Here is an 18689-nt window from a genome sequence, read left to right on the forward strand (position 1 = left end):
CTCCCTTAATGCACGGGTCACACCCGCATGCCACGTGCCCTAACCGCATCGCCTGGAAGCTCAGCCGAAGTGGAATCCCTGTGGCCCACCAGCCTGTGGCCAGACCGCGCGGGTTCAGGTTCACCCCGCCACCATTGCCTCCTTGGCCCTGGGTGTCAGACGTTGAGGCAGAGACAGACGGCTGGTCCAGGGCCACGTCGGCCCGGCAGTCACCACTGAAGACCGGCACCTGCAGCCTACGCAGGACCTACCGTCTCGCCGTTGAAACCCCGCAAATGTCACGCGCTGTCCGCTCCCGCTTCCCGCTAGGCAGCGTGGCAGGCCCTTTGGTGGCCAGGCAGCCTTCATGGTGAAGCCGCCCACCCTCAGAACCCACGTCTCTCCTTTGCCCGGTCCCCACTGCTTCAAGCAGTCCTGCCTCTCCAGAAACGGCCACCCACCCGTGGACAAAGCCGCGGTCATCTGCCAAGGTCAGAGTATCGCAGCGTTGGCGTGAACCCCCCCCCCCCCCCCGGTGACAGCCACTAGAAATCAAGCGCACCAGTGCAAAAACCGAGGAGCCCGGACAGATGCTCTGAGTCGAAACACGCGTCCACGCCCCCGAGGTCTGTGTGTGACGCCCCGCCCCCGCCCCCAGCTTCTCAGTGGGTCTCCAGTCTGCACATACGCTCTCGAGGAATCTGAGGACGAGCAGCCTCCTCCTATTCCTGGGCTTCTAACCACATTGAAAAATAAAACAAAAGGGGTTTGGCCAAAATACCGCCATTAGAGACTAGGTGGGAGGATGCGGCTGACACGTGGGCGAGCGGTCCCACTCGACGTGACCCCGTCATCAGACTTGCCTGGGGTGCCTGTGTTGCTGGGGGGGCTGCAGAGTGGAAGGGGCCTGAGCTCAGCTGAGCATTCCAGCTGATTGCACCAGTCAGATCAGCTGCACGCCTCCCCCGGAGCAGGGGTGTGTGAGGACTCGGAGAAAGTCTTCCAACAGAACGAGGGAACGATGGCCAAGATAAGAAATTGTAACAGAACATGACCCCAGAAGAAAAAATAAACCCAGAGATAACTCAGGTTAGGGAGAAGCACTTGAAAAGCAAACCCAAGGTAAACACTGCTATCGTCAGAGGGTGATGAAGGAAGACCTGATACCCGGAGAGCAGAAAGAGGACGTTGAGAGAAAAAAACCACAAATAGAGACAAAGAGTCTGGGAAAAGTAAAAATGCTCAAAGCCTGACAGTCAGCAGGAGGGCGGGAAGACAGAGTCGAGGACCATGAGGAGCAGCCACAAACCCAACCCCATGAGAGAGATCCGAGATCCAATCCAACCGATGAGAATTTCCACAAGAGAAAAGCACATCGTCAGGGGCGACAGGAAAACATTGCACAAGCGGGGCAGCATGCTCGGTGACCCTGTCGGAATGGGCCCTGGCCAGCCACCAGGCGCACGCGACACCAGCCCTGGGCACAGTCCTGTGGTGCTTCATGCGGCATCCGGCCACCATGATCGGCCTCGGGGAAGACAGTGATTGCTGAGTGGGAACGTCGTTATCGAGCTCGACCCCATAAAAATAAAAGTGCGGCTAACTAGGTGGGCGGTGGAGGTGGGTGGGGGAAGGATTGGGCAATGCTTTTGTAGGAGATCAGATAAAACAGGGTTTGAAGATGTTATTTGGTGTTATGAAGGTAACGAGTAGCAGCATTAAAACTGGTAGGAGGGGGCGCCTGGCTGGGCTCAGTCAGTGGAGCGTGCGACTCTTGGTCTTAGGTCGTGGGTTCAAGCCCCACGTTGGGTGTCAAGATGACCTCAAAACAAACTGGTAGGAGCAGGGAGAAAGAGGTGGTGGTGTGGAGGGCCAGGGGAGACACCTGCCTCCCTCGTAGACGGACGTCATAGAAATAGTTTCGAAACCAGGACACCGCCGCGTGGAACATGAAATGCCTCTGGAGGGATGAATATTCAAGAAGCAGGTCACACCGGCCACCTCAAGGAGGGAGCGGGGCAGACCGGGGGCAGGGTTGGGACACTTTCCAGGCCCTTGTGCCTTCTGAATTTTTAAGTGACTTATTCACCAAGTAAACAAAAAAGAAACAGCTGTGTCAAGATGTGCTTACGTACGGATGAGGACGTTGGTCCCAGCGCGGTTAAGAATAGAAAGTGCGGGAAAGACACACACATCTATCAGAAGACTTGTTATATAAATTATGGCTCAGTCATTCACAGGATTATTTTGCAGCTGGTAAAGAGAATGAGGCAGCTTGACGAGAGCCGACTTGGAGACAAGGAAAAAATAGTAACACGCAGTCGTATGCTAGCATTTATCCTCATGAAAAGATTCACCCAGTCAAGAACCGTTTCCTGAGCGCCGGGCACTGTTTTAAGTGTAAGGATCGAGCCGGCGAGCAAGGCCCTCCTTTCACGGTGCTTGCATTTACTTTATTATGGGCGGGCTCTGCGCCCAACCTGCCCAACTGGACTCTGTCTGGAAAGCTTTCTGAGCGAGTGCAGGTGCGGGGGGCTGGCTCAGGACCGGGAGAGGAAGCCGGATCCTCCACCGTGTGTGTGCCCTTCCTTCCTTTTGATGTGGATTCACTCTTTACAAAAAGACCTAAAAGAGGAAAATTATTATTATTATTATTTTTTTAAAAAGACAAGGTTGTGGCTAGGTGTGATAATAGGGTTATGGTCATGTGGGAAATGTCCTTGTTTTGTTCTCGAGAGGCATTATGATGTCTTGAGGCTGGAAGTTTCACGAGATCGTAACTTAAGATACTTCGGCAAAACACAAGGAGATGAGATTAAAAATAGCGAAACATGAACAACTGTTAAATGTGACGGGTATGGAGGTGTTCATCATACGATTCTTTTTCCTAGGTTTGCAATTTTTCATAATTTTTGAACTAAAAAGATTAAAACTGTAAAAATTTTAAATCTGCAAACAGATTAATACATATATATATGTATGTATTTTAAAAATAGTAGCTTACGGGGGCTTGTGGATGGTTCAGTTGGTTAGACGACCGACTGTTGATCTCAGCTCAGGTCTTGATCTCAGGGTCGGGAGTTCGAGCCCTGCGTCGGGCTCCACACTAGGCGTGTAGCCTACTTAAAAGAAAAGAAAAGAAAAGAAAAAAAAATACCAGCCAAAGTATAATATTCAAAGATATAGAGAAGAATTAAGAAGAGAATGGTTAAAAAATGATTTTCCATGGCAGAGCGGGACCGGGAGTGGATTGAAGAGGCGGCTAGAGGACTCTTGCTTGTCATTCTAACCGCTTCTATCACATAATTTAGGCCTTTAACCTCATGCACACATTTCCTGTATAAAAAATAGAAACCATGAAGACAGCACCACGTGCAAAACCAGTCATGAAATACAGAACGGTCGTGGGCTGGCTGCCTCCCCACAGACACATCTCCGCGGGAAGCCCAGTTATAATCAGCGTTGCTGACGAGTGTGGACCCAGTGCGGGGAGGCGGTCACGTGCACCTCCACCGGGGTGAAGCCCACGTGTGCAGAGCCGGGGGGGGACAGGGCGCCCCTTTCCCTCTGGGCCCCCAGCCGTGTTTCGCCCTCCGCGTGGCCCAGCTCACTTCACCCCTTCTTTCTTTTTTTTTTTTTTTTAAAGATTTTATTTATTTATTTGAGAGAGAATGAGAGAGAGCACATGAGAGGGGGGAGGGTCAGAGGGAGAAGCAGACTCCCCGCCGAGCAGGGAGCCCGATGCGGGGCTCGATCCCGGGACTCCAGGATCACGACCCGAGCCGAAGGCAGTCGCTCAACCAACTGAGCCACCCAGGCGCCCCTAAGATTTTATTTTTAAGTAATCTCTACCCCCAATGTACAGCTTGAACTCATAACCCCACGATCAAGAGTCTCATGCTCTTCTGACTGAGCCAGCCAGGCACCCCTGATTTGGACATCAGGATTTTATTTAATTTTTAATATATTTTTATTTATTTTTTATTTTTAAGATTTTATTTATTTATTTGACAGAGAGAGACACAGTGAGAGAGAGAACACAAGCAGGGGGAGGGTCAGAGGGAGAAGACGACTCCCGGCTGAGCATGGAGCCCGACGCGGGGCTCGATCCCAGGACTCCAGGATCATGACCTGAGCCAAAGGCAGTCGCTTAACCAACTGGGCCACCCAGGCGCCCTCACCCCTTCTTTCTTTAGATGTTAGTGCCTTTTAACCGATTGCTCCCGAGGTTTGATCTAGAAGCCGCGCTGTCCCCCGAAGGTGACATTTGGAACCTCCACTTTGCTTTAAGGACAGTAACTTGGGGGGGTCACATGTCACATTTCCAGGATCCCGGAGGTCAGCCTCAGGGCTTGGGCCCCGGTGCCGCTCGCGTGCCCTCTGCCAGGCCCTGTGCTCTCCTTCCGACAACCCGGATGAGGCCCGTCAGAGAGGCAGGCGAGGATGTGAGCGCTGCAGGGCCGCCGGCTGCCTCCCCTGGCGGTGGCGGCAGGAAGGGGATCGACGTCTGTCGTGTGCATGCTACGTGCCAGGCGCTTCCCGTCAGGCCGGCCCCGTGCTCCTCATGAAGAGGGCGGTGACGGCGTGCGCCCGACACTGTCACTGCTGGCCGGTCAGGCCTGGACGAGGCTCCCCAGTCCCGTGCTCCGGATTTGAGCGGCACGTCCCAGGCTCCGTGGGGCCCGGGGAGCCTTCTCTAGGAGGGAGAGCCCTTCCCGGGTCCCCATCCCTGTGTGGGTCCTTGGACCTGGGCCTTTACTCCCAACGGTTCCTGAGCTCGTTTCTAGATTTTCCTTTCTCCCTCCAGGTCCTGCCTGAGGTCCGTGCCCCTCTGGCATGGGCTGGCAGCCCTTTTTGCGCTACCTGATTCTTTCTTGCCAACAACGTATCTCGTGTGGCTTGTTCTGCTGCGAGAGATCTGTCTCTAATCCAGCCTCGGGTTTCATTACAAGCAGTTTCGAGGCTCGAGGAAAGCGTGGCGGAGGGAAGGGAAAGAAAATTCACCTCATCGCGCACACTCGATCTCGTTTTCTCCCCACAACAGCCCTGTAGGGAAGGCGTCGGTATGGTTTTTTTGCACACCAGGAAACTGAGGCACATGGAGATGAATTCACCCGAGGCCACATGGCCACTAAACGGCAGACTGGCGATGGGAAGCCAGGGCGGTCTGGCCCCACGCACTGTGTTGCGATCCCTGTGCTCTGGTCCCTGCCAGGTGGCTGAGAAACTGGAGACGCTGAAGAAACAGTATGACGAGAAGCTGGCCCAGAAGGAGGAGCTTCGCAAGAAGTCTGAGGAGATGGAGGTGAAGCTGGAGCGTGCGGGGCTGCTGGTGTCCGGGCTGGCTGGCGAGAAGGCACGGTGGGAAGACACGGTGCAGGTGAGACCGGCCCCACGGCCTGGCGCCCCTTCCTGCCAGAGTGCCGCCCCCTTCCGGCTGAGGGACCCCGGGGTGTAGGCCCCTCCGAGGATGGGGGATGGGACTCCCCCCCCAACTTGAGAAGAGCGGAAGGAAGGACTTTGTGCCATCAGGGGACTGCTGCCATGTTTACAGAGGCCTGGGAAGCTCACGCCAGGGCCCCTGATGGGGCCGACGGCCTGGTAGAAACCGTCCTGGGGCATCTTGTTTCTGCCTTGATTGAGCTCCTGGCTTCAGGAAAGGCTTGGGCCTTATCACCAGAGTGTAAACAGAACTGCTGTTAAAGACAGGGAATTCAGAAGTAATTAGAACCAGGTTAGAGCTCTCAGGGCCAAAGGTTTAGGAGATGGGAAGCACCTCTTTGATCTAGATAGTGTCCCGAGGAGAGTGCCTTCAGAGCACTCCCAGTGTGTCCCCCCTCGCCCCCCCCAGGGCCTGGAGGAGGATCTGGGCTACCTGGTAGGTGACTGTCTCCTGGCCGCTGCCTTCCTGTCCTACATGGGCCCCTTCCTGACCAACTACCGGGACGAGATCGTCAACCAGATCTGGATGAAGAAGGTGAGGCGGGGCTCAGGTGCGAGTGAGCTCTTGGGCTGTGAGACCACGGCCTCTGGGAGGAACCAAGGGATCTCCAGCAGGGGCCGGGGGGCTGGGCTCAGGTCTCCAGGCTGAAATTCGGGGTTCTTCCCCACCCAGATCTGGGAGCTTCAGGTCCCTTGCTCGCCTCGCTTCACCTTTGATAACTTCCTGTCCAATCCTACCAAAGTTCGAGACTGGAACATCCAAGGATTGCCCTCGGATGCCTTTTCCACTGAGAATGGCATCATTGTCACCCGTGGTAACAGGTGAGGATGCTGCTGGGGGTGGGGGGGGAGGGCAGAGCCCGTGGTCTGACTGGCCGTCCTCCCGCAGGTGGGCGCTGATGATTGACCCTCAGGCCCAGGCCCTAAAGTGGATCAAGAACATGGAAGGAAACCAGGTACAGGGCGGGGAGGGGGGCTGCTCTCCCCAAGCCTGTCTCTTCCCGAGGCCCTACCCGTGAGCCAGGTTTTCCTTTGGTCCCTTGTCCGTCTCCCACTGTTGCCCTTGCTCTCTAGGGCCTCCAGATTATTGACCTGCAGATGAGTGATTACCTTCGAATTCTAGAAAACGCCATCCAGTTTGGATATCCAGTGCTGCTCCAGAACGTGCAGGAGTATCTGGACCCCACACTCAACCCTGTGCTCAACAAATCTGTAGCTCGAATCGGTTAGGGCCCAGGCTGACTGTGGGCTTGGACTGTGGGACACATCTGGGAGGCCAGCTGCAGGACCCTGGGGAGGAAGGGGCTGGCCCTGGGGCTGTGGGCCTCCATTCAGCCAGCCCTGGACTGGGGCCACTGTGGGGGGCTGAGTCACGGCTGCTGACCATGTGGGTCCTCGCCCTTGACCCCCCTGTGGCTATAGGCGGTCGGCTGCTGATGCGCATTGGAGACAAGGAGGTGGAGTACAATACAAATTTCCGGTTCTACATCACCACCAAGCTCTCCAACCCCCACTACAGCCCAGAGACCTCGGCCAAGACCACCATTGTCAACTTTGCTGTCAAAGAACAGGTGGGTGGGGGCTGGCACCCGGACTGAACTCGGGTGGGGCAGGAAGTGCCACTGAGTTGGCAGATGGAGACAGGCCCACGGGGTCGGGCAGCAGGGGATGAGGGCTCTGGAGATGTAATGGGGCAACAAGGGTGAGGTCCCCGGAGTGAGAGCGTCACCATGCCTCCTGCACTCTCAGGGCCTGGAGGCTCAGCTGCTGGGCATCGTGGTCCGGAAGGAGCGGCCGGAGCTGGAGGAGCAGAAGGATTCACTGGTCATCAATATTGCTGCCGGCAAGAGGAAGCTCAAGGAGCTGGAGGACGAGATCCTCCGGTGAGAGCTGCCCCCTGCCCCCCCACGACCCCCCCACCGGCCCCCCCGCAGGCCCAGCGAGCACTCCTCCGCTCTGGACCCACGCCCCCGGGGCCTCCTTTCAGGCTGCTGAACGAGGCCACGGGCTCCCTGCTCGAGGATGTGCAGCTGGTGAATACCCTCCAGACCTCCAAGGTGACGGCCACCGAGGTGACGGAGCAGCTGGAGACCAGCGAGACCACGGAGATCAACATCGACTTGGCCCGCGAGGTGGGCTCCAGCGGTAGAGACTGGGGGGGCCCCTCCGCGGTCCCGCCGGGCCCTGACTCCGCCCCTCCGCAGGCTTATCGCCCCTGCGCCCAGCGGGCCTCGGTGCTGTTCTTTGTGCTCAACGACATGGGCCGCATCGACCCCATGTACCAGTTCTCGCTGGACGCCTACATCGGCCTCTTCGTCCTCAGCATCGACAAGAGCCACCGCAGCCACAAGCTGGAGGACCGCATCGACTACCTGAACGAGTACCACACCTACGCAGTCTACAGGTCGGTGCCCCGCACCGTGCGGCCGAGCGTCCCCCGAGACGCTGACCCTCCCGCCGCCCCGCTCCTGGTGCCCTGCTCCCCTCTCCCTGCACCGTCCCTGGGCAGCGCGCCCACCAGGGGTCTGGCCCACCAGGTTCAAAGCTGAGCTGTCAGTGAGCCCTGCACCCCTACCTACGAGTGTCCGCTGCCCCAGCACTTCTGGAGGGGCGGTGTGCCCCGAAAGCGCTAGGGATCTTGGTAAAATCCAGATTCGGATTCAGCGGGTCTGGGGCATGGCTCTAGCCGGCTCCCAGGGGGTGCTGCTATGGCAGGTCTGGGGGCCGCCCTCTGAGCGGCGGCGAACTTGACCTCCACCTGGACGGCCCACAGGCCCCCCGAGTTCAGCTCGTTTCACATGAAACCCCTCATCCCCCACTTCCTTCAGGGTTCTCACCCTGGGCGGCTCCAGCGCCCACCTCCCCACCACCCAGGCCAGAAATCGGAAGTTCTCCCTGACCCTTCCTCTCCCCCCGACCCAATCAGGCACCAGGGTTTGCTCATGAGTCTTTCTGCAGAGGCCCCTGCCGGGGTCTCCCACCACAGCCCTGTAAACAGCCCAGCCGTTTGCCTCGGCTCCTGGCTCTCCCTGGGGTCCTCTCTGCTCTTCCTCATTGCTCTGCTGCTCCCGGGGCGCTCCTCTCACGGACTGCCTGGCCATCCCCCTCGGCTCGGCCACCCCGCGCAGGACCCGTCAGGTCACATGAGAATCCCCGGGCTGTCCGCCTGTCCTCCCTCTCGACCTGACTGCCTCCAGGACAGAGACTGTGGCTTGTTCACCTTTGTGTCCCCGGGACCTGGCAGAGCGCCTGGCACAGAGCAGGGGTCCCACCAACGTTGTGGGTTGTTTGATGGAAACGAATGACTGATGTCACCAGCCAAGTCCCCAGGTCCCCGTGCACTTGGCTGATTACGGGGGGCTCGGCTTAGATGCTGATTGGGGTCCTTGTTGTGTGTCAGGCTCTGTGATGGTACGACCCTCGTCAGTCAGCTTCCATATTGGTTTCCCGCCTCCTCCAATCCCCCCCCCGCCCGTCCCCCAGGTACACCTGCCGCACGCTTTTTGAACGCCACAAGCTGCTGTTCAGCTTCCAGATGTGCGCCAAAATCCTGGAGACCTCTGGCAAGCTCAACATGGATGAGTACAACTTCTTCCTGCGCGGGGGCGTGGTGAGCAGGGCAGAGGCGTCGAGGTCGGGCCGGGGGCACGCGTGACGAGGACCCGGGCCGGCCCTTAAGGCCCACGGCTGTAGCGAGTGAGCTAAGGAAAAGCACCAGGAGCAGGTGCACGCCCAGTTCCCCGGGGACGCGGCCGTGACCTACCATGGGCTTCGCGTTACGGGCAGAGCTTTGGGGCCCCTCTTCCCCGGGACCCACTGATTGGCGTGATCTTGCCTCTCTCGCTGCTGCTTAAGTCACACACACCCCCCCTCGGGCTGCCCCGGTCACATTGTGCTCTCGCCCTCGCAAGCACCCTCACCGCCCGCCCCCATATTGCGTTTGCTTGGCAAAACCGCCGCTCTGGTTGGATCCGGCTCTCCTGCTCCTGGGGGGCCCGGGCAGCGAAGAACGCCCACGCTGCACGGACTCGCTTTAAATCCTTTGCTTCCTTAAAACCGCCAGACGGCAGCACCTCGTTCCCCTCCATGCTCCCCTGGCCGGTCGTTCTCCACCCTCAGGGGCAACCGGTTCATTCCTTTTGCTGCCCGCACTTCACCTCTCGTCTGGATTTTAGCAATAGCCTCCTGACGCTCCCCACCCCCAACCTCTCAGCCTGGCGGCCAGAGACTCTTCTAAAACATCGCTGGTGTCGCCCCCACCCACCCCGCTCCTCCCTCCACCCTCCCCAGCCACAGAGACCTCCTTGTGGCCGCCGGCCTGTCCCACCTTAGCGCCCCTGCGTCGCCTGTTCTCATGCCCCAGGTGGGCGCGTGGCCCTCCCTCACCTTCTCCAGGACTTGATTCAAATCTCACCTCACTCACTGAGACCTCCTTGACTCTCTCTTTTTAAGATTGTATTTATCTACTTGAGGTGGGGGGAAGGGCAGCTGAGCGCTGAGCCCCACACGGGGCTCGATCCCACGACCCTGAGGTCAGGACCTGCGCCGAGGCCAAGAGTTGGATGCTCAACCGACTGAGCCACCCGGGCGCCCCTTCTTATTTATACTTCAACTCCCCCCCCCAAGAACTTCCAGTCTTTTTTTTTTTTTTTTGTCCTCAGCTTCCTCTGTTTTTGCATGACCTTGCCATCTTTAACGTGCTAGATCATTTCACGATCTGTTCTGTGTTTTGGCTCATCATCCGCCCTCCCATGTTGGAAAATAAGCTCCTCAAGGGCTGAGGTGTCTGTCCTTTTTGCTCAGTGATGTGTCCCAAGTGCTGGAAACACATAGTCAGTGAGCAATAGATATTTGTTGAAGAAGGGACCAAACAAACCGCTTCTGAGAGTGAGGCTGCGGACGGGAAGCGTTAGGGTGAGCGACAGTAATACCAGGAAACCACCAGAGGGCGCCAGCTTCCTACCTTTTGCACAGTGCGGTCCCTGCACCGCGAGACCTAGACCCCCACATTGACTTCCCCAGGCAGGGTGGATCCCAGTCCATCTCGGATGCCTGTCCTCCTTCCTTCATCTGGGCTTTCCCATCATTAAAAAAAAAAACTTATTCTTCGGAGGTGTCCCCGGTCACTCCCTCCCTCCTCTCCTGGCCCAGGTGCTGGATCGGGAGGGCCAAATGGATAACCCGTGTACCAGCTGGCTGGCGGATGCCTACTGGGATAACATCACAGAGCTGGACAAACTGACCAACTTCCACGGACTCATGAACTCCTTTGAACAGTACCCTCGTGACTGGTACCTGTGGTACACGAATGCCACCCCGGAGAAGGCCATGCTGCCAGGTACCCCCCCCCCCCCCCCCAGGCCCGGCTTCCCGCCCCGCGGCCGCCCTGCTGCCCCGCCCCCGCAGTCAGACCCTGCAGCTCGCCCCGCCCCCAGGTGAGTGGGAGAACGCCTGCAACGAGATGCAGCGGATGCTGATCGTCCGCGCCCTGCGCCAGGACCGCGTGGCTTTCTGCGTCACCTCGTTCATCGTGTCCAACCTGGGCTCCCGCTTCGTCGAGCCGCCCGTGCTAAACATGAAGCTGGTCAGTGGCGTGGTTTCCTGGCCCCCACCGCCCCGGGGCCTTCTCCGCGGTCTCTCTCCCACTGGTGCTCCGGGGCCTCCTGCCTGAAGCCGCACCCTGTGCTCCTGGCAGGTGATGGAGGACTCGACCCCGCGAACCCCGCTGGTCTTCATCCTGTCCCCCGGCGTGGACCCCACCAGTGCCCTGCTCCAGCTAGCAGAGCACACGGGCATGGCCCAGCGCTTCCACGTCCTGTCCCTGGGCCAGGGCCAGGCCCCCATTGCTGCTCGGCTCCTCCGGGAGGGCGTGATTCAGGGTCCGTATCCGTCCGGCTCCTCCACCCCCAGCCTCGGAGCCTCCAGCCTCAGTCCCCGGACTGTAACTTCAGCCCCCACTTCCCCAGAAGCCCCAGGAATGGCCGAGCTGGGTTGGATCCTCGGCCCCTCACATCCACGCAGTCAGGCGCAGAGTGCGGGACAGATGGGGCTCGGGGAGTGGTTCCCGCTGAGTCCAGCATCTTCTTGCAGGACACTGGGTGTTCCTAGCGAACTGCCACCTGTCACTGTCGTGGATGCCTAATCTGGACAAACTGGTGGAGCAGCTGCAGGTGGAAGACCCTCACCCTTCCTTCCGCCTCTGGCTCAGCTCCAGCCCCCACCCGGACTTCCCCATCTCCATCTTGCAGGCCAGCATAAAGATGACCACAGAGCCACCAAAGGTACGGCGCCCGCCGAGAGCCGGTACCAGCCGTGCCATCTGGCCCCACTTCCCTCCTGCGAGCGTCCACGGGAGGCCCGAGCGGAACGACAACATAGCTTGTTGATTCTACCTTCTAGAAAATTCCACCTCATTTCTTTCCTCTAAGCGCCAAACTCTTAGAACCTAATAGGAATAGCTAAACATTTCTTTCTTTCTTCTTCCTTTTTTTTTTTTTTTAAAGATTTTTATTTCTTTGAGAGAGAGTGCACGAGCAGGGGAAGGGGCAGAGGGAGAGGGAGAAGCAGGCTTCCTGCTGAGCAGGGAGCCCAATGCGGGGCCCGATCCCAGGACCCTGGGATCACGACCTGAGCCGAAGGCAGACACTTCACCAACTGAGCCACCCAAGAGCCACAATATCTAAACATTTCTGAGCACGATCATGGGCCAAGCATTGTTCATTTATTAATTCATTTAAAACGCACACTCCCTGTCAGGTAAGTACTGTTCCCCCCATTTTACAGAGAGGAAACCAAGGCACAGAAGAGTAAATAACTTGTCCATAGAACCTTCCTGCCTCCCAGCATTTCCTTTCATCTCTCCCCAGTGCCCCACTGGCTGGGCCCCAGCACCCCCCCAACTCTTGAAAATGTTACCTCCAGGATTAAAAAGTCACCATTAAATGCAATCATCCTGATCCTGCAAGATCTCCTCATGTTCCTGCATCCCACCTGTTTACCTCTGCGTAAACTATTTTAGTAGCTTTCCATTGCTTTTAGCCAAGACCAAAACCTGCAATGACATGGCCTGTGTGCCCCCGGGGGCCTCCTGGCTGCACCCATTGCCCTGTTCCCCTTTGCTTTCTTGGCTCCACCTACACCGTGAATTCTTAAAATGTCTTGTTCTTCTTCCTCCAGACTCTGTACTATTCCCCCTGCCCAAGGCTTCTAGAAGCCCCTGCTCCTGGCCCCTGTGTCCTCCCCACCCTCTCCTCTGCCCCTTCAGGCCTGGGCCCATCATCACTTCCTCAGGAAGGCTCTGCCCTCCAGGTCCGGGCCAACACCCCAGTGATACCCGCTCATAAAACCTTCCCGCTCCTGCTGCGTCCCCCTCCCCCCCCACCGCTGCGACATTGGACACGTGTTGGTGTGGTTCTGACTGAGACCCGTCTTCTCTAGACTTTTTGTTTTTCTCTCAAGGTCTTGCTCATCTTGTGACTAGCACCGGGACCCCTACGGACTAGGGGCTTCACAAATGAATACTGTGTGAACCCACGTCTCATCATTTCAATCCTCCTTGACCGCCTTGGGGCCACGGACTCAGTGGACTGGCCCTCCCCTGGGTTCCCTGATGTCACTTACCCCGTCCGCATTTCTTGGTCCTCTTGTTCTGTGGTCGTAGCTCCGGACTTGGTCCTTGACCTCCAGCTATGCCCATTCTATATTTCCTCCTTTGGCAACCCGACAGAGAAATTGTCCTTTTCCTGATTTCAACTCCAATCCTTATCTCCTGGTGCCAGTCGCTCAGTCCCAGGCCTGGATTCCACATGGCTACAAGGCATTTCTTCCTGGTGAGCCAGCTCCCTAAATCCCCCGCTCTCAAAGCAAGTTGCCAGCCCGCCACCAGAGAGAGCCTCCTCATCCCATCTCTGTTCATGGTGCCTCTAATTTTTTTTCATTTTTTCATTTTCATTTTTTATTTTTTGAGAGAGCAAGCGAGTGAGCAGGGGGCGGGGGGGGGCAGAGGGGAGGAGAGAGAGAGAATCTTAAGCAGTGTCCATGCTCAGTGTGGAGTCTGATGCCGGGCTTGATCTCACAACCCTGAGATCATGACCCCAGCGGAAATCAAGGGTTGGACGCTTACCCGACTGAGCCACCCAGGCGCCCCTGATAACGTTTTAACCTAAATCTATGATATATTTCCAATTTTCTTCAATGACCCAATCATGTCCTTTATAAAATTCCCCTGCAGAACCACAGCCCCCAGTTGCCAGCCGGGGGATGGCTCTGGAGCGTATTCTTGGATTGCTGCCTGCTCTCTGGTCTTTTCCTTTTAACTAAATATCACGCAGACACAAAAGAGTATAAAACGTATGCAAGACATAAGGGATCCCAATTCCATACATACCTGTGTGCCCACCTTCCTGTGGTGGAACGAGGACTCTCCTTCCCAGTCGCCTTCCCTCCCCGCTGGGCAGACGCTGCTCTTCTCGAGGTGCATCTGGCTGCAGGGACCAAGCTAGCTGCATGCACCCAGTAATCCCAGTAATCTGCAACTCACCTTTCCCATTCAGCGCTACCTACTTGACCTTCATTCACGTTCGTGTTTCATGGTTCCTCGTTGCATCCCACATCCAAATATCTGTCGTCAGTTATGTGTTTTACAGGTTGTCTTTTCCATTTTAGTTATTTTTTTTTTTTTGGTGAATAGAGATCCTTAATGTTTAGGAGGTGGAATTTAGCTCTTTTCTCTTTATGGCTTGTGCTCCTAGGTGTTGTTCAAGAAATCTTTGCTTACTCCAAGGTGGTAAAGGCACTCTCTTATGTTTATCTTCAGAAGCATTTATAATTTGACTTTCCCATTTTGGTGTTTTAATCACTTGAAGTTGATTCTCACAAGTGTGGAATGAGTAGGGGTCCAATATTTTTCTTTTTTTTCCTATCCACAAAAATAACCAGTTCTCCTAGTACCATCGTCGAATAGCCCACAATTACCCTTCTGATCTGCAGGGCCTCGAAGCCTTCAGTCACGTTTATATAGGTATAGGTTTCTGGGTCCTTTATTCTGTTCATTGGTCAAGTTGTTAATATTGGGGTCAATATACACTGTCTCATTTACCCTATAGCTCTGTAATAATCCTTGATGGCTGGTAAGACAAGCCTTTTTGCCGTATTCTTCTTCAGGCTACTCATGGCCTTTCATTCTCCAACATAAATGCTGGAATTAGCTTGTCAAGTTCTACAAAAAAAAAAAAAAAAAAAAAAATCCCTTGATCAGTTTGGAGGAAATCAACATCTTTAGTAATATCGGGCCTCCCCATCCATGATTATAGTATGTCTCTCCATGTAGTCTTTATTTCAATCAAGTTTTGTCATTTTCTCTATAAAGATTTGTGCATTTTTATTTATTTCTAGAAACCCTACATATTTTGATGTTATAAATGGCAATATTCTTACTCCAATTTTTTCACTACTCCGTTCTGTCCATTGTGGATGCGTCTTCTTAAAAGCCCTGTTTCAACATATTGCTGTCCTACTCAAGACAGAAAGTGGCCCTGTGACTCCTGGTGAATCAAGTCCAGATGGCTCCATCTGTTCATGGCCCTTCTGACCCCACCTGAGTCCTTGCCCTTAGACTCATCTTCTCACTTATTCTCTCCTTTGTGCCTCTATCCCTTCCATTCTTTCCATCTCCAGGAAACCAACGCCCTCCTGTCAGCCTAGTTATCTCCTTCCCATTGGTGAGACTCTGTCCACCTTGACCCACAAGGGTGTTCACGAAGCCTGAAAAATCTATCGCATAGACTGTCCCTCCTTGATGATATACTGTGGCCCCTTACTCTATCCTGGACCTTTGCATATGGTAGTGTGTACATTTTTGTCCGCTAATAGTTGCATGTATCTGTCTTCACCTTTGGTCATATCTTCTGGTACTCCCAAATTGAGTTGGCCCACCTGCCATTGAGAACATCGTGGCTGAGAGGATCAAAAGTGGGGGGACAAAAAGGTAGAGCTGCCGCTACCCCCACAGCACCTGTGTGCAAATTAAAGAAAGGCACCCACCCCGTCCTGTGAATCGGTGCACATCTTGGCATGCAGATCAAGGGCTGGATTTCAGCCTTCACTCCCCCCCTTGTGCAGTGAGCAACCTCCACAACCATATGTGGCGGTGCTAGGGGCAGGGCTTAGCACGATGCATGTCACCCCACCTCTGTACTGCCTTGTCCCCAGGGCCTGAAGGCAAACATGACACGTCTTTACCAGCTGATGACGGAAGCACAGTTTTCCCGCTGCTCCAAACCTGCCAAGTATAAGAAGCTGCTGTTTGCACTCTGCTTCTTCCATTCTGTGTTGCTGGAACGCAAAAAGTTCCTGCAGCTTGGCTGGAACATTATCTATGGCTTCAATGACTCCGACTTTGAGGTTTGTACCAACAGGGGTCCGTCAGCCCAGCCCTCTCTCCTTACATGGCCTGACCCATGGGCTCCCCTGCGGGAAGAGCCGCTGACAGGAAGCCCTGTGGGAAGACTTCCTGCCCTAACTGTGTGTGGGGGCGGGGCTGGGACCGTGCACAGGTGTCCGAGAACTTGCTGAGTCTCTATCTGGATGAGTACGAGGAGACACCGTGGGACGCACTCAAGTACCTCATTGCCGGCGTCAACTACGGTGGGCACGTCACGGACGACTGGGACCGGCGCCTGCTCAGCACCTACATCAACGACTATTTCTGTGACCAGTCTCTGTCGACCCCCTTTTACCGGTGAGGGGGAGGGGGCGCTGAACAGGGGGCCAGAGGACCCCGGCAGCCCAGGGGGCAGGCCCGGGGGCAGTGGGAGTGTTTGAGGAGAGGCGAGGAGACTGGCAGGAGGCAGAGCCTGTGGGGTCGGGGAAGGGAGAGGAGCAGGGAGCGGGATGAAGGGGCCACGCATAGTGACCGGGCTCTCGGCCTGGCCCTGAGGCCCCGGAGGCCCACAGCGTGGTGATGATTACGCTGCGGGCTCCAGGTTGTCGGTACTGGAGGCTTATTTCATCCCCAAAGATGGCAGCCTGGCCTCTTACAAGGAGTACATCAGCATGTTGCCCAGCATGGACCCCCCTGAGGCCTTTGGCCAGCACCCCAATGCGGATGTGGCCTCCCAGATCACTGAGGCACGAACTCTCTTTGAGACTCTGCTTTCCCTGCAACCCCAGATTACACCCACCAGGGCTGGAGGCCAGAGCCGGGAAGAGAAGGTAAGAGCAGGCCGGCGGCTGGGGGAGGGCCAGCAAGGAGGCCAAGGGGCCGCGCCTCAGAGCTCCCGCCGCGCCAGGTCCTCGAGTTGGCCGCTGACGTGAAACAGAAGATCCCTGAAATGATCGACTATGAGGGGACCCGAAAACTGCTGGCCATGGACCCCTCCCCCCTCAACGTGGTCCTTCTGCAGGAGATTCAGAGATACAACAAGCTTATGGAGACCATCCTGTAAGATGGAGAGGGGCTCTGTGTCTCGTGGGGTGGGGGCAAGAGGAAAGGGCTTCCCCCCCACCCCCCTGCCCCCCGGGGATGGCTCTGCCAGGCCCCTCCCATCTCTAAGCTCCCACCTTACCCTGCTCAGGTCCTCACTGACAGACCTCGAAAAAGGCATTCAGGGCCTCATCGTCATGTCTACGAGCCTGGAAGAGATTTTCAATTGCATCTTCGATGCCCATGTCCCTCCACTCTGGGGAAAGGCAAGCTTGCATCGCTCTTGAACCCCTGTGCCCTCCATCTCCTGGTTCTGGGAGGCATATGGCAAAATGCAGTGAGCCTGGGCTTTGCAGCCAGATAGAGTCAAGGCAGAGATCTGGCTCTGCTATTCACAGACTGGCTTTGCACCGATTAACCTAGGACCTTAGGGCAAGTTCCTAACCTCCGCCAAGGACGTTTCAAGGATTCTCAGTACTGGGCGTAACTCTTAGTGGGTGCTTCATTAATGGTAACTGGTTAATATTGCTGTTGCCCCGGTTGTTAGATAGCTGTCGTTTCATGCTTCTTTCCTGGGAGCTGGCCTTCGCAGAGCTTGGCCCAACTGCAGCTGGGGAGCGGGCTGGCGCCACAGAGATTCTTCCCATGTCTGCTCCAGGGGCTCAAAACTGAGATTTGAATGCATGAATCAATGAGAGCATAAACACAGCCTGCCTCCTCCTCCTCCAGGCTTATCCCTCACAAAAGCCACTGGCTTCGTGGACCCGGGACCTGGCCATGCGCGTGGAGCAGTTTGAGCTGTGGGCCAAACGCGCCCGGCCTCCTGTGATCTTCTGGCTGTCCGGCTTCACCTTTCCCACGGGCTTCCTCACTGCTCTGCTGCAGTCCTCAGCTCGCCAAAACAACGTGAGTGCTGGGGGCATGGGTATGCTCTCCTCTTTGGGGGTCCTCCCTTACGCTCCCCTTGAACCCCCAGATTCCAGTGGACAACCTCTCTTGGGAGTTCATTGTTTCCACCGTGGACGACAGCAACCTAGTGTATCCACCCAAGGTGGGAGCAGAGGCGGGCCTGGTGGGGGAGGTCAGGGGTGCCGGCAGCGGCAGGTCTCCACGTCCCCCCCACCCTGCCCCTGTGTCTTCCCAGGACGGCGTCTGGGTCCGGGGCCTGTACCTGGAGGGCGCCGGCTGGGACAGGAAGAACTCCTGCTTGGCGGAGGCGGAGCCCATGCAGCTTGTCTGCCTCATGCCCACGATCCACTTCAGGCCGACGGAGAGTCGCAAGAAGAGCGCCAAGGGTGGGCTGGCTCCCTCCGCCCTGCCGTCCCCATCCTTAGTTTGGATCCTCACCCATCCCGGGCTCCACGCGTCCCCCACGCCTGCTCCTGCCCTGCTCTCCCAGAGGCTCCCGGCCCTGACTCCTCCTCTCCTTCCCCCAGGCATATACTCCTGCCCCTGCTATTACTATCCCGACCGGGCGGGCAGCGCAGACCGAGCCTCCTTTGTCATCAGCATCGACCTCCGGTCCGGGACCATGACACCTGATCACTGGATCAAGAGGGGCACTGCTCTACTCATGAGCCTGGACAGCTGAGAAGGCCGCCTCTTCCTCCCCGCTTGAGGGAGGGTCGGGCACTCTAGGGACCGAGGCTGGACTTAACTGGGACCACATAATGGGGGCCTGGAGACAGCTAGGTGGGCTAGCCATAAAGGTGCAAGAATTGTATTGGAACTCAGAGCAATAAAACACCCTCAACCGTAAGCCCTGACTGAGCCTCTCAATGGGGTGCTGGGGGTCTGGGGAAGTGGGAGGCCGGGAGAGGAAGGGGGCGTGGCCTTGAGCGAGAGG

The 18689-nt window shown here is 56.5% G+C and overlaps 1 protein-coding gene across 1 annotated transcript in view; it reads left to right on the forward strand.

Annotated features, from left to right (window-relative positions):
• DNAH2 (dynein axonemal heavy chain 2) overlaps nucleotides 1-18571 on the forward strand; it is an 81828-nt gene extending 63257 nt beyond the window's left edge. Inside the window, 23 exon segments of the mRNA XM_032431837.1 lie at nucleotides 5195-5359; nucleotides 5831-5956; nucleotides 6095-6243; nucleotides 6311-6377; nucleotides 6496-6646; nucleotides 6844-6992; nucleotides 7171-7304; nucleotides 7409-7553; nucleotides 7626-7825; nucleotides 8905-9031; nucleotides 10573-10759; nucleotides 10857-11005; nucleotides 11117-11300; nucleotides 11512-11702; nucleotides 15631-15822; nucleotides 15975-16159; nucleotides 16404-16632; nucleotides 16710-16861; nucleotides 16995-17109; nucleotides 17573-17749; nucleotides 17820-17894; nucleotides 17988-18138; nucleotides 18280-18571. Coding sequence (XP_032287728.1) covers nucleotides 5195-5359; nucleotides 5831-5956; nucleotides 6095-6243; nucleotides 6311-6377; nucleotides 6496-6646; nucleotides 6844-6992; nucleotides 7171-7304; nucleotides 7409-7553; nucleotides 7626-7825; nucleotides 8905-9031; nucleotides 10573-10759; nucleotides 10857-11005; nucleotides 11117-11300; nucleotides 11512-11702; nucleotides 15631-15822; nucleotides 15975-16159; nucleotides 16404-16632; nucleotides 16710-16861; nucleotides 16995-17109; nucleotides 17573-17749; nucleotides 17820-17894; nucleotides 17988-18138; nucleotides 18280-18434 — 3555 coding nt within the window. The 3' untranslated portion in view covers nucleotides 18435-18571.
• The last annotated feature ends 118 nt before the right edge of the window (nucleotides 18572-18689 follow it).

The sequence above is a fragment of the Phoca vitulina genome, unplaced genomic scaffold, assembly GCF_004348235.1.
Source record: "Phoca vitulina isolate PV1807 unplaced genomic scaffold, GSC_HSeal_1.0 scaffold47, whole genome shotgun sequence".
Taxonomy (NCBI): Eukaryota; Metazoa; Chordata; class Mammalia; order Carnivora; family Phocidae; genus Phoca; species Phoca vitulina.